At 44.9% G+C, this 13,143-nt stretch overlaps 1 protein-coding gene across 1 annotated transcript in view; it reads right to left on the reverse strand.

The window, feature by feature from the left end:
* Positions 1-229: 229 nt before the first annotated feature.
* The window catches only part of LOC119176954 (general transcription factor IIH subunit 4-like), a 31,096-nt gene continuing 18,182 nt past the window's right edge, over positions 230-13,143 (reverse strand). Inside the window, exons 6-7 of the mRNA XM_075876491.1 lie at positions 2,514-2,582; positions 230-343 (exon numbers count right to left, since the gene is read on the reverse strand). Of these exons, the coding sequence (XP_075732606.1) occupies positions 230-343; positions 2,514-2,582 (183 nt within the window). The remainder of the gene's footprint in view (positions 344-2,513; positions 2,583-13,143) is intronic.

Here is a 13,143-nt window from a genome sequence, read left to right on the forward strand (position 1 = left end):
TTCTAGCGGTTGCGCATTGACTGATCGAATGCTTCTTGTCAGCTGCAAAGAGCGATACTGACTGCACCAAGAACGCTGAATTCTGAGCAGTTAAATCCACGAACAGCTGATGTTTCCGCATGATGCCCACGTTGAGCGCGGCTAAAAGCAAGTGCCGATGCTGTTGTTCCTTATCGACTTTAATAGCAGCGGTTGAGATTATCATTTGAATCAGTTTACAAGAGTAAAATTAAGCACTGACATGAATCTTGTACAGTCCAGCATATGTTTTCGAAGCGGATGAATGTGGCTCCTTGGGACTCGCTTTCTTGTTCCGTGTCATCGCTCTTACGTTGGCGACTGGCTAGAATGTGTAAAGATGTACAATGAGCTCGTTACGACTTCTACAGTTCGCCACACTAACGGCAACTGGCCGATTTTAACAGATAAGCCGGGCATCGACTGCGGCGAGCGCAGTCAGCTCCCGTCGAGCGTGTGATGTCATGGAGCTGTGACGAATCACAGGTGGCGGCGAAACTCGCGATGGCGGCCGCGGGGCCTGTTGCTTGTTTTCGCAAAATATTGTGATTTGCACTTGTTTATGCAAATTTTCAAGTATATTTTTTTTTATTCACCGCATCAATTTACGTATCAAGACACCACAACCTCGTTTTTTTCATGCTCGCACGTTGGCGAGCATGAGCGTGGGATCCCAGCGGTGAGTAGCACTGACGCGCTCGTACCACTTCAGCCAAGTGCCAAGATCAATCGTACCATCACCGGAGAAAGTGCCGGGATCCCGGAGGTGCGGGAGTGTGACGTAGGTGGTGGCTTGGACTGATGAGGGCGGCGTAGAGGAAGTACCAGCAGTCGAAGCAGTCGAAAGGTCGCCGATGGTGCGACCGCTGCGCGTCTCCATCGAGGTACAGGGGTCGTCCACCTCCACCAATAATGTTACGAGTAACTTGTTCAATGATCTATTTACAGCGCACAGAACTCGACGAGCAAGATGGCGCCAGACCAGTATCCAACGAAAGCTCACTTCGTCCTCCTCTTTCATGCAGCCGTGTTTAGCGGCTGCTTTGTATCAATATGAACACTCAAGAAAAAAAAAAAAGCCGCCCTCCCAGCTCATCTCTCATGCCCATTTTGCCACGCGGATGGAGGGGCGGGGGGGGGGGGATAAGATGCTTGTGCGCGTGCGCTTACCCTTTGGTGGGGAGAATGGTGTGCCTTCGGAACGATTGTGTTAGTTACCGGGCCCACAAAGGTCACTTCTATCTCTGCACAGGCCCCGTTTGCGAAAAGAGCACGCTTTTCATACACAGCGAGGTATAACAGCTGGCACACTTGTTGGTTTGTACTCATGTGTACCTGTGATTACGTATCGTGCATCGCTTTTGTTTAAACAGTATGTTACATGTCCAGCGGTAAACGTTGTAAGTTCGCTCTTGTCCTGTGTGTATGGTTTTCGTGCATCATTTGTGCGTGAGCAGCGCCCTGCACGTTTCGATCTGCTTCCCGTTCTCAGCATGACACTCCAATTTGTTGCTGTCGCACTCATTGCTCCGCCCTTACGGCGAAACTGTGACTTTCTTTTTTTTTACGTATTTACAACCTTTAATCTATCGTTGTGTGCCCTCGGATCTCCTAGATGCTACCCCGTTGCCGCGACCACGGTTTCGCCCGCCTCGGTTGTGGCAAACGGTAGTTCCTTTTACAATCCCCGTGTGCTTGGCTACGCGCGCGCCTTCATAACTAAGTTGTTTTATGCCATCTACGATCGCATCTGCCGCAGTTTTGTCTGCAGGTTTCGCAGAAAGCAGCGTTGCTTTGACTGGCTAAGCGCACACTTTCGAGGTTCTGTCAGTTACATACGTGATCGTGTCAAGAGCGACCGCGGTTTCGGCCACAGCGGTTGTGGTAACGACAATCACACACACTGTAGAAAACAGAGCGTGCGCCGGTCGCATGTGTAATTTCAAAGCTTCGAGTACGTTGCTCTCAGTCTTCATTCGGCGGTTTCCGCACTAAAGTTCGCATCACCCACCACGATAAGGAAATGTTTTCGGAACATTCAAATTTAGGTACCAATGAACATAGTGGAATTTGGCAGGGGATTTTGACGAATTTGTATCTGCCGCGGTTTCACATCACTGAGATTCTACTGTACGTTTAGATGAATACCTTTGAAACTCATTTATAATAAAATGAGGCAGGTTCGAAAAGCCTAGAGCAGATTGAGCTACTTTTTTGTCAATGCCGCCAGATCACCCACAGAAATTTCGATTGCCGGGAGATTTTCATGACAACCGTACAAACGGAAGAAACGGTTGAAATCCTGGAGACTTGGCCGGCATGTAAAATTCTTCACCAGTTTTTACAATCCAAGCAGAGTTGCACTTTTACCATATACTAATTTGCATAGACATCAGCCAGTGTTCCTGGAGCTGTATGAAAAAAATCTAAATAGTATATGTTGAAGCATATTGCAAGGAAGGAGGAAACCTGAAGTGAAAGAAAGGTTCCTTTACCTTCCCAAGAGTGAGGAAACTAATTTGGAAAAGGAACGTTAGAGATTCCACCAGGTTCAGGCCTCTCGACTGCAAAGAAAAAAAAAACAATATGCACACGAACAGTTTCGCATGTTATACCTCTAGAACCATATCCCAAGACTTGTAAGACAGGAATATGTAGCATACATACACATAGTCGGCATGAGCAGACGTGATGATTCAGCAACCCACTCATGCATTTACAGTGGTTACAAATTACAAGACAACACTTTTCAGAAGCAACTCTAATTCTTAACCCACAATATAGACTTAGGATGCTCAGAAACTGGCTTATTAGGCGACTACAATTCAGTTTTATGTAATTGCACATGAAAGATGTCTGTTGCTGGTTTCATTTCAATTTTTCATCACTGCACATGTGTGTAACTTTGCAAGTACATTTACCAAAGGAATAATCCAAGAAGTAAAACAATATAGAATGAAAAATCGAGCTAGTTGGTATGGATTCATGCAGAAAAAGAAGTCAAGTGAAATGGCTCTTTTAAGTATCAAAGAAAAAATACTTCAAAATTTCCAAGACAAAAAGTATACTCTACGGATATTTCTTGGTTTAAAAAGGCATTTGACTCTATTAAGCATGATATATTATTAAAAAAGTTAAGCGAATATGGCATTAGGGGTCTTGCCCTCAACCTTATACGTAGTTATTTGACAAACCACTACCAGTACACAGACACCAATCATTCAAAATGAGTTCTGGGGGAAATTAAATACAGGGTTCCTCATGGTTCCATCCTTGAACCACTTCTTTTCTTATTATATATAAATGATATAGTGAATATTGCGTTGACGCCAGATATCATTCTTTACGTGGACGACACAAATGTATTTTTTTCAGGAGAGCATCTCCATATGCTTCAACTGCAGGCTAGTAAATGGCTCAACAATTTGGCTGAGTGGTTAAATGTAAATAAAATTGAACTAAATACCGAGAAAACTGAATATATAATTTTTCGCTCCAGAAATAAAACTATCGGGAATGACGTACACTTGAAATTCCGTGGCAAGAATATCGAGCGTGTAAGAATACATAAATTTCTCGGTGTTCTTTTCGAAGAAAACCTCAGCTGGTCTCCTCATGTCGATAACCTCACAAGACGCATCTCACGTTCAATAGGTATTATAAGTAGAGCAAAGCAACTTCTGCCCCGGTGGTTAAAAATTCAGCTATTTTATGCATAATTGATTCTCATTTACAATACTGCCTTGTTGTGCGGGGAACAACAACAAAAAGTAATCTTAGAAAGCTGCATATTCTACAAAAACGTATTTTGCGAGTTATTGAAAATGTGCCATATATAACTAACTCCGCTCCACTTTTTAAAGCAAATATCATATTAACAATGCAACACATACTGGAAAAGAACCTAGGCATTGCAATATTTGCAGAAAATAAAGTCATGTCAGGACAGCTTTTATCGATAATTCCTGGGAAAGGGACATACTTACGAAACTAGGAAAACTATATATGATAAATGTTTCATACGAACAAACCATGGCATGCAAAAACAATCTTACGCTATTTCAGATTTCTTAGATCATCATCCTGCCGTCATAAACTTGGTACAGGAAACAATGCACATGAAATACTTTAAAAAAAAGTTAACTTCATACCTCATTTCAATATAAAAATAATTCTGTTTTTTTTTTACCTTGCTGCAGTCTATACTGTACATTCACTTAGAAAATTTATCCGTTTTATAAGTAAATAGAACAATGTATATATCTATAGAATCCTGCATATGTTCTGCCTAACGATGTATAGTATATGTAATCCTTTGTATGTGTTTTTGATTATCTAACTGTCACTGATGTTTGAGTTATGTGTCTCTAGGAAGGGATGTGACACTCAGTCAGGCACTCGTGCCTTTTTGTCACACTTCCTAGACAGGACAAATGGACACATTATTTGTCTTTGTCTGGAATAAATGAAATGAAAGACTGGACAGCACTCGCAAAAAACGATGAGGCATGAGAGAACTGCGCACAACAGCTCGCGTGTGTGTGTGAGAAAGAGAGAGAGCACTGCACAGTTTTAGTTTGAAGTGAGACCATGATCATTATACTTTCTTTCCAATTACATTCATTTACAACAGTGAAAAAAACAGCAAAAATATTATGCAAAAAAAAGCTGGGGAGGCGCAAAGCATGTAGGGAAAGATGTTTTAGTTCCATTCCCATGGGGAGGGGCGAAGCATGCAGTGTTTTTCTAGTTTTTTTTTTTTTGTTTCCCTGCATGTTTAATTTCCTACAGCAGGTAAGTAAAAGTGTTTCAGCTCACACAACATCGTCAGCTATTTGCTGGGATAAATTTTGCCTTTTTCATTTTTAGTGTACGAGCAGTGCGTACATTCGAGTTTACCTATAATAATACCGTTTATTACAATATATCAGATATAGTGATGAACAACGATGGCACCATTCCCTTTTGTATGCTTTTTATGGTAAAATAGCCGCTTATTACAATGCTCCAGCGCCGTGTTACCAGATATAGTGATTAAATTTTACAGTGCGTGCTGCAAACGGGCCTCCACACCGACCAGGTGCTTCAGATAGTAGTGAAAGTGACAACTCCAACGATGTAGTTAAGGAGCCTACGCAGGCACTGTCATCGCAGAAGGCTGAGCAGATGACACAGTCCCTCCGGAAACTTGTTTTCGCAATGAACATAGAGCAGCTAAAAGCTCATTCGAAGAGCTGTGCCAGCTAAACATGCAGCAATTAATGCTGACAGACTGGCTGCCTTTTCTGCAAACAAATATTAGTACATAGTTGCATTACCTTCATCATTGTCATCAGCCCGACTACGTTGACTGCAGGACAAAGGCGTCTCCCATGTTACATCAGTCAACTCAGTTTTGCACTTCAGTTCTGCTGATATATACCCGTAAATTTCCTAATCCTACACTACCTTACTCGCATGCAAATGAAATGTTTTCATCTCTTCTGTATTTGTTTTGTCAAGCCACATAACAATTATCGGTTATAAAGATAAGATCTCCTTTGCACTTGTACATCGTTATAAATGTACTGCACTGTAGTAGGGTTTACCCAATTTTCGTGGCACATATCCGTTTTTACCATGGACCGTGACTACACGACACACAGTGACAACGTTAGATGCCGACAAGCCAAGACCCTAAAATCATTCGCCCTGACATGGTTGCGTCACAAGTTTCCCATCGTGCAATAATTATTGTCATCTGGCTTGTTCGAGTCTCCTTGGATACTGTGCGTCCACTTTTTGCCTACCAGGAATGCTGTGTTAGGACCCCAGTGGGCACACCATTCGTGACCAAAAAAAGTATTGGGTGTGTGGCAACAATGCAAGCAAAGCACACGAGACAGACGGTTATTGCTGCGTGACAAAAAAAAAATGTATTAAATACACTTTTTACCCTCTTTTTCTTATAGTTTTTCTAAGAAGGTATTACTCTAGACACCCTATGGTTGACAAAAGGTTTGGGGAACAGAAAGTATGTGTGTAGGGGGGAGGGGGCTACCCCCCCCCCCAAAAAAAAGACGGCTTTAGTAACAAAGTCGTTTCTGGAATAACAGAACAGCAAAAGCTAAAACTCTTCTTAATTGGTTTTATGTGCCATCTTTATGAATTTTTAAACAATACGGTTGTCAGCAGTAATTTGCATAGGTAAGTTAGGTTTAGATTAGTTCCAGCAATGTACAGTGCTTCAGAAAAAAAAATTGCAACGTGGCTGGCAGCTTCTTTTGTCACAGATACACTAAAACCTTGTTATAACGAAGTTGAAGAGGAGCTACAATTATTTTGTTATATCCATTATTTCCTTATATCCATTATAACAGTTTGTGGCAATGTATGCTCAGATGGGCACACACCTATAAGCATGCAAAGAAGGAAACCGCCTCGCGGCCCGATGTACCACTACGCGACCACACATGCGATGGAAAAAAAAAACGCAGTTTAATCTCATTAATTCAAACACACTTCCGGTTTCTAGAGCTTCCGGTTAATTCGAACTTACGCTGTGGTCCCGTCAAAGCTATGTGTATTCCAATGGGCGAAAACGCCGTGTAATTCGAATGCACAAGCACTTGTGACGATTAATTCGAACATACCGCGCTCCGAGAATGCTCTTAGCAGCATACCCAATCCCGCGGCGGCATCTTTCTATGCTGTGCGCGAAAAAAGGAAAAGTAAAGAAAAGACTGTGGCGGATTGTTTTCTCTCTCTCAGATGCCGATCTGCGACACGCCAGCGCCACGCTGCTCCCTTTTCCCTCTCTGCACGTAGAGACCCTTCTCCATTCAAGGCCGCACACGGAGAGAAAGAAAAAAAAAAGCTGTCGCGGAGAGTTGGCTCTCTTTATATTGCCGATCTGCTTCCCTCCGCATGGAGACACTCCTTCTTTTTCGGTACAGAGATGCTTTGCAAACTGCATGCGAAACTGATTGACTCGCTGCGAAAACGTGTCCAGTGGCGCATCACAGATTACTTCAATTATTGACGGATGTCCTCCGATTTGTGAATAAATGTAAGTCTTCTGAAGCTTCCCCATCGTGTGTTCTTAAGTGAGAGGGAAATCGCTTTGCACCGCAGCGCCGCTTCTCAGTCATGTGACCCGCTGAGCGCTTCCTCAATCCTCTCCAGTGGCTGTGTGAGGAGAACGGCTCTCTCGGTCGCTCGTGGCGTGGCTGTGAGGTCGGCGCGGGAGTTTTGAAAGAGCCGCGTCGAACGAGCGTTAAACTCCGCAGAAAACGATATACTTTACACACAACGGTAATTTTTTATAGACTATTTGATAAAATAATTTAGGTGATTATATCCATTTACCGGTCAATTTTACTTCGTTACGAGGTTTAAAATGCATGGTTCTCAATGGATCTTTCAAGGAAAATTTCATTTACTTTGTTATATTCATTATATCCCATCATGTTACAATGAGGTTTGAAAATAGTGTAATTATGGGTTTTAACAAGCCGAATCAATATCGTTATGAGGCAAGCTGTAAATGATAAACCCTGGATTAACTTTGATCATCTCAAGTTTTTCAATGTACACCTAAATCTAAGCAGGCAGGTGTTCTTACATTTGCCTTTGGGGCACAGCCGATAGAGGAAAGGAAGCGCAATTGCCTGACTACCCCTTCTCAGATTTGCCACTGCCTGTAACGCATGGTCTTTACAGTGATGAGGTGCGCGAACCATTTTTTTTTTTTTTTGGCAAACCTACTTCTGCTGGTTTGGATACCAAATGTGCCTAGTACATGTTTGAAATTCACTGTCTTTCTCATAGGAGCAAGAGCTAAAGGTGATGTTGTGTGACAGAGGCTCTTACTCTTGTGCACATTCGGCATGAATGTACGTGATTTTAAACACTAATGAGAACTAACAGACAATGCTGCCAAGTAAAGTATAGAGGCTGTTATTAGAGGTAATTTTAATATAAACGTGAAAAGCAGACGAGAAGATAACTTCCAGCCGGCTGAGACTGAACCTGCGGCCTTCGATTAACGCGTCCAATGCTCCACCACTGAGCTACAGTGGCCGTCATTGTCCAATCCACTTTGTAGGGTATGCATTCAAAAGTGAGAGCATCAATCAGCGTCGCCAGTAGCCCCTACGGGGTGTGGAACACTTTTTTTTCTTTTCATGTTGGCCTCACGTAGCACATAATCTTATTACAAGCTGGCAGCTGGCCAGTAATCTCTCAAACACCAAGTCTGCCAGAATGCGACCGTCCTATGAATGAGGGAAAGAAGTGTAAATTTAAGGGCTTGTTTGCTTTGTTAGACACAATATTAATGAGAGCTTAACGGCAACGATGCCAAGGAAAGTACAGCTGAACCCCTTTATGAGAGACATTGATGCGAGAGGCAAATGGATATGAGACACCAGTGCACCTGCATAAAAATAGTTGTCAATAACAAACGCATAAGCGGTACCCTGCTTATAAGGTACATGCTCTCATATAAAAGACAAGAACTGCTCCCAGGTTCATGCATCTTATGTAGGGGTTCAACTCAGGGGGGGGCGGTTATTAGGATTAATTGTAATATAAATGTGAAGGAAAAAAAAGGCGGACCAAGAGATAACTTTGCCGCCGGCAGAAGCCGAACTTGTGAACTTCATTTAACACGCTTGATTGTCTACCAGTGCGCTACAGCGGTGCTTTTAAATGTGGGAGCGTCGTCAGCGCCGTAAGTAGCCACTGCAGCGAGTGCAACACTTTTTTTTTGCCTGCTGGCATCACATAGCACATGATCTTATCACGAGCTTTCAATGTAAGTCAACAATAGGGCAACGAAAAAACTCAACATGCATCTAAATAATTTTCAGTGTGAATAAAGCAGTATGTGCACACCATACAAACACTTCATGAATAAATACTTCTACAGTTAAACCTGCTTATAATGAACCTCCATATAACGAATTCCTTGATATAACGAAGTTTTTCTATTCCCCGCCATTGCTCCATAGAAGCACATGTATTTGCGACCTCTATGTAACAAAGTAACTGCTGGAGAAAACCTTGATATAACGAATTTTCCCCCACGAACAATCAAGCAATTTCGCTCCACATTTCGTTACGAGCATGTATCTTCCGCGGCTGCCTCGCCGCCGACAAAGCGCAATCGACACAGCGCGCAGGGCCAACACCCTCTAGAAAGGCTTTCCAGTTGGTGTTGGCAGGGCACACCAGGCGAGAGCAAGAGCTTGTTATTGCGCGCGGGTGAGCGCGAGGCGGGCCTGCGCCCCCCGACCCCCCGAGATGGCGTTGCTGCTGTTCTCGCCGCCGCGGGAGCATGCGCGAGTGTGCCCCCCCCCCCCCAAATCAAAATAAAAAAGAAAGAAAACTACTTTTACGCACTAGCAGCGCCACGCTTTAGTTAGCGTCGCATATGTGGGGCCGCACTGCAGTTTTCCGCGATATCTGTGTCGTTCGCTCTTCGTTTTCGACGCCGTGCGCGAGTGCATAGTTTCACTGCGCATGCATGGTGTGGCCCCTTACGACGTTCAGCTTTGCTTTTTTTTTTATTACCATAGCATTTATGCGAAGAGTCCCGGCTGGTTCGTTGCCGTCGCCGCCGTCATTCACCGTATATGTACTTATCCAATAAGAAAACTCAAGAAAGAAAAAAAAAAGCTGCTCGCGCTCGGCACCCAGCTCGTCACGATGCGCCGACACGCACTCATCTCCCGCGCGTACTTTGCCCCGCGAATAGAGGGGAGGGGGGGTTAGATGCCTGTGCACGAGCGCTTATCCTTCGGTGGGGAAAATAGCGCCTTCGACTTTGACCGGAGCAATTGTGTTTAGTTGTTGGGCGCACAAAGATTACTCGGCTCGCTGGACAGGCGCCGCTTGCGAAGAGTGCGCTTTTCAAAAACAGCAAAGTAACAACTGGGGCACCTGTTAGTTCGCACTCATATCTGTACCTGTGATTATGTTTCGTGCCTCGTTTCTGTTTAAACGGTGCGTTTAGTGTCAAGCGGTAAACGTTGTTAGTTTACTCTCGTCCTGTGAATTATTTTCGTATGTCATTTGTGCGTGAGCAGCGCGTTGAACGTTCCGATCTGCTTGCCGTTCTTAGCGTTACATTCAAAGTTGTTGCTTTTGCAGTCATTATTTGCTTCGCCCTTGCGACGAAACTGACTTTTCTTAATTTCAGACAACCGTGTCGTCGTCACCTAGGGGATGTCAGACGAGGCGTTGATGGAAACTCTCAGAGACCACGGTGACGACGGCTCTTCGGAGGTTGACTCGTCACGTGCTTCCGTCTTGCGCTGCGCCGCGAGTTCGCAGGCTGGTAGATTTCGTAATTAGCTGATTAGTTCTGGCAGCACGACGACGCATTGAGTGCAATGCAATGAACGCGATAGCGAAAAATTGTAATGGTATATGAAGTAAGGCTGCAGCCAACTCTTTTGGATCGGACACCGCAGAACTCCAACAAAATGCTGGTGTGAGCAAATACGGCCTCTCCAGGGAGAAGAGCTCTTTTCACACAGTCCCTTTGCGTTGAAACTGCACTGATACTCGCCGCGATAGCAAGAGTGCCAGCGATCGTGACCACCCTTAAAATCCAAATTCATTAATGCTACTCGATCGATTCCCCCCCCCCCCCCTCGCCCTTCTTGTGTTGTTTCATGCTCGTTCAAGACGGGTGGTTGTCTCTCTGTTTGAGCATTCGGCGGCAGTTCTACCACGCGGAAGACGTTTTCTTATGCACTTTCCAGGTGATAGGAATGGGCAGACTCATTTGATCTCTGTTTCAGCAGCGCTCGCACGCTTTTACCTGCTGGTGAAAGTTACGATGCGCGGGAGCATATTATCAATTTAGACTTGTATCAATTTGGCGGCGACAGAAAAAACCCATCGAGTATATCTATGTAAATAATGCACTTTTTTTTACTGTAAAATAAGTGTTTTGGGTTAGCTCTCCTTTAACCCTCTTGTTTAATTTGTGCATTTATTTTCCGAATTTTCATACCAAACCTGCATATAATGAAATCCTCTTCATAACGAACTTTTCCAAGATTTTATCAGTTTCATTATATTGTCGCGAGAGGAAACGATAGGCAGGAACTCGAAGTGGAGGACTGTTTACTCAGCCACAGCTGCCATTCACTTCTTCGCTCTCGTCTTCTGCCACCAACACAGCGTGGCATTACCCTCTCCCCAAAGAAAAAAAAAAGAAGAAGAAGCATCGCATGAATACCACGGCTCCGAAAAACAACGAAAGGTAGTCACAAATGTCTGTGTCCTTTGAAAAGAAAAGGACGAGATGAAAAATAAAAAAGCAAGAAAGTAATGCACAATTGTCTTGAAGGCTATTGCGACGTCACAAAGTTCTTGACTTGCAGTCAACGCAAATAGTACGGCTTCATCCTGGATACGTGAACCACGTCCGAGAAGCTTGGTCTGCGAGAACGGTGTGACGTGTCTGCTGGGACAACTTCGTAGTTCACTTCGCCGAGGCGGTGAAGAACTCGGTAGGGTCCGAAGTACCGACATAACAATTTTTCTGAGCGTCCCCATTGACGTATAGGAGTGCAAACTCAGACTAGGTCACCGGGTTCGTATATTACTACTCTGTGGTGGGTGTTCTATCAGCGAGCATCTTGATTTTGCCGCGATAAAATGCGAAAGCGCGCCAGCTTCCGGGCGTCTTCGGCACGCTGAACAAATACATCTGCGTCCGGGGTAATCGTGTCCGGCAGAGTTGGTTGCAGCATGGTGTCAAGCATTGTGGTGACGTCGCAGTCGTAAACCAGACGAAAAGGAGCAAAGCCGGTGGTTTCCTGCAAAGCCGTATTGTAGGCAAATGTTATATACGGGAGGATTTCATCCCAATTCTTCTGATCCTTGGCGACATACAGCGAAAGCATATCTGCAAATCATTTTGTTAAGGCATTCGGTTAACCCGTTAGTCTGCGGGTGGTACGCAGTTGCTGTTCGGTGCGTCGTGCCGCTCAGCAACAGGATCTGTCGGAGCAACTGTGCCGTAAAAGCAGTACCACGATCTGTGATGACGACAGCGGGAGCACCGTGGCGGAGAACGATGTTCTTGATGAAAAAGTCAGCCACCTCGGAAGCAGTTGCTCGCTGGGCGGCTTGTGTTTCGCAGTATCTGGTCAAGTAGTCGGTGGCAACCACAATCCAGCGGTTACCAGCCGTAGACTTCGGAAATGGGCCGAGTAAATCCATCCCGACCTTTTCAAAAGGTGCGTGAGGGGGTCGCATAGGCTGAAGCAGACCGGCTGGTTTCGTCGTTGGAGTTTTGCGGCGCTGACAGGCTGTGCATGTCTTGACGTACTGTCGGATGGTTTTCGTAAGTTTCCGCCAGTAGTATTTGTCTTTGATCCGCGCCAGAGTACGCGCGAAGCCAAGATGCCCTGACGATGGCTCGTCGTGACAAGCACGCAAAATATCATCGCGGAGAGCAGCAGGAACGACGAGGAGGTAAACAGTTTTCGTTTAATGAAAGTTGCGCTTGTAGAGGATGCCTTGGCGTAGACAGAAAGATGACAAATCACGCACGAACTGACGTGGGGGTTCTGGGCGACGTCCCTCAAGGCATTCGATCAGTGGTTGTAATTCTAAGTCTTCGCGTTGCTGCTCAGCCACGTTTAATGATGCGAGAATACCAAGGCAGCTGAAGTCTTCATCATTGTCTTCTTCAGTGACCTCGACGAGTGCGCGGGAAAGACAGTCAGCGTCGATGTGTTTCTGACCAGACTTGTAAACCATCGTTATATCGAATTCTTGTAACCGAAGGCTCCATCTTGCAAAACGGCCCGAAGGATCTTTCACATTCGCTAGCCAGCAAAGAGAGTGGTGGTCACTGACGATTCGGAAGGGGCGTCCGTACAAGTAGGGCCTGAATTTAGTTATGGCCCATACAACCGCCAGACATTCTTTTTCAGTCGTCGGGTAGTTCTTCTTCGCAGATGACAATGTGCGGCTAGCGTAGGTGATGACGCGTTCCACACCATCTTGATATTGCACGAGAATAGCTCCGAGGCCAAGGTTGCTCGCATCAGTGCGGACTTCTGTGTCTGCTTCGGTGTCGAAGTGACCTAGGATCGGTGGCGTTTGTAGGCGTTGTTG

This window comes from Rhipicephalus microplus, chromosome X, assembly GCF_043290135.1.
Source record: "Rhipicephalus microplus isolate Deutch F79 chromosome X, USDA_Rmic, whole genome shotgun sequence".
Lineage (NCBI taxonomy): Eukaryota > Metazoa > Arthropoda > Arachnida > Ixodida > Ixodidae > Rhipicephalus > Rhipicephalus microplus.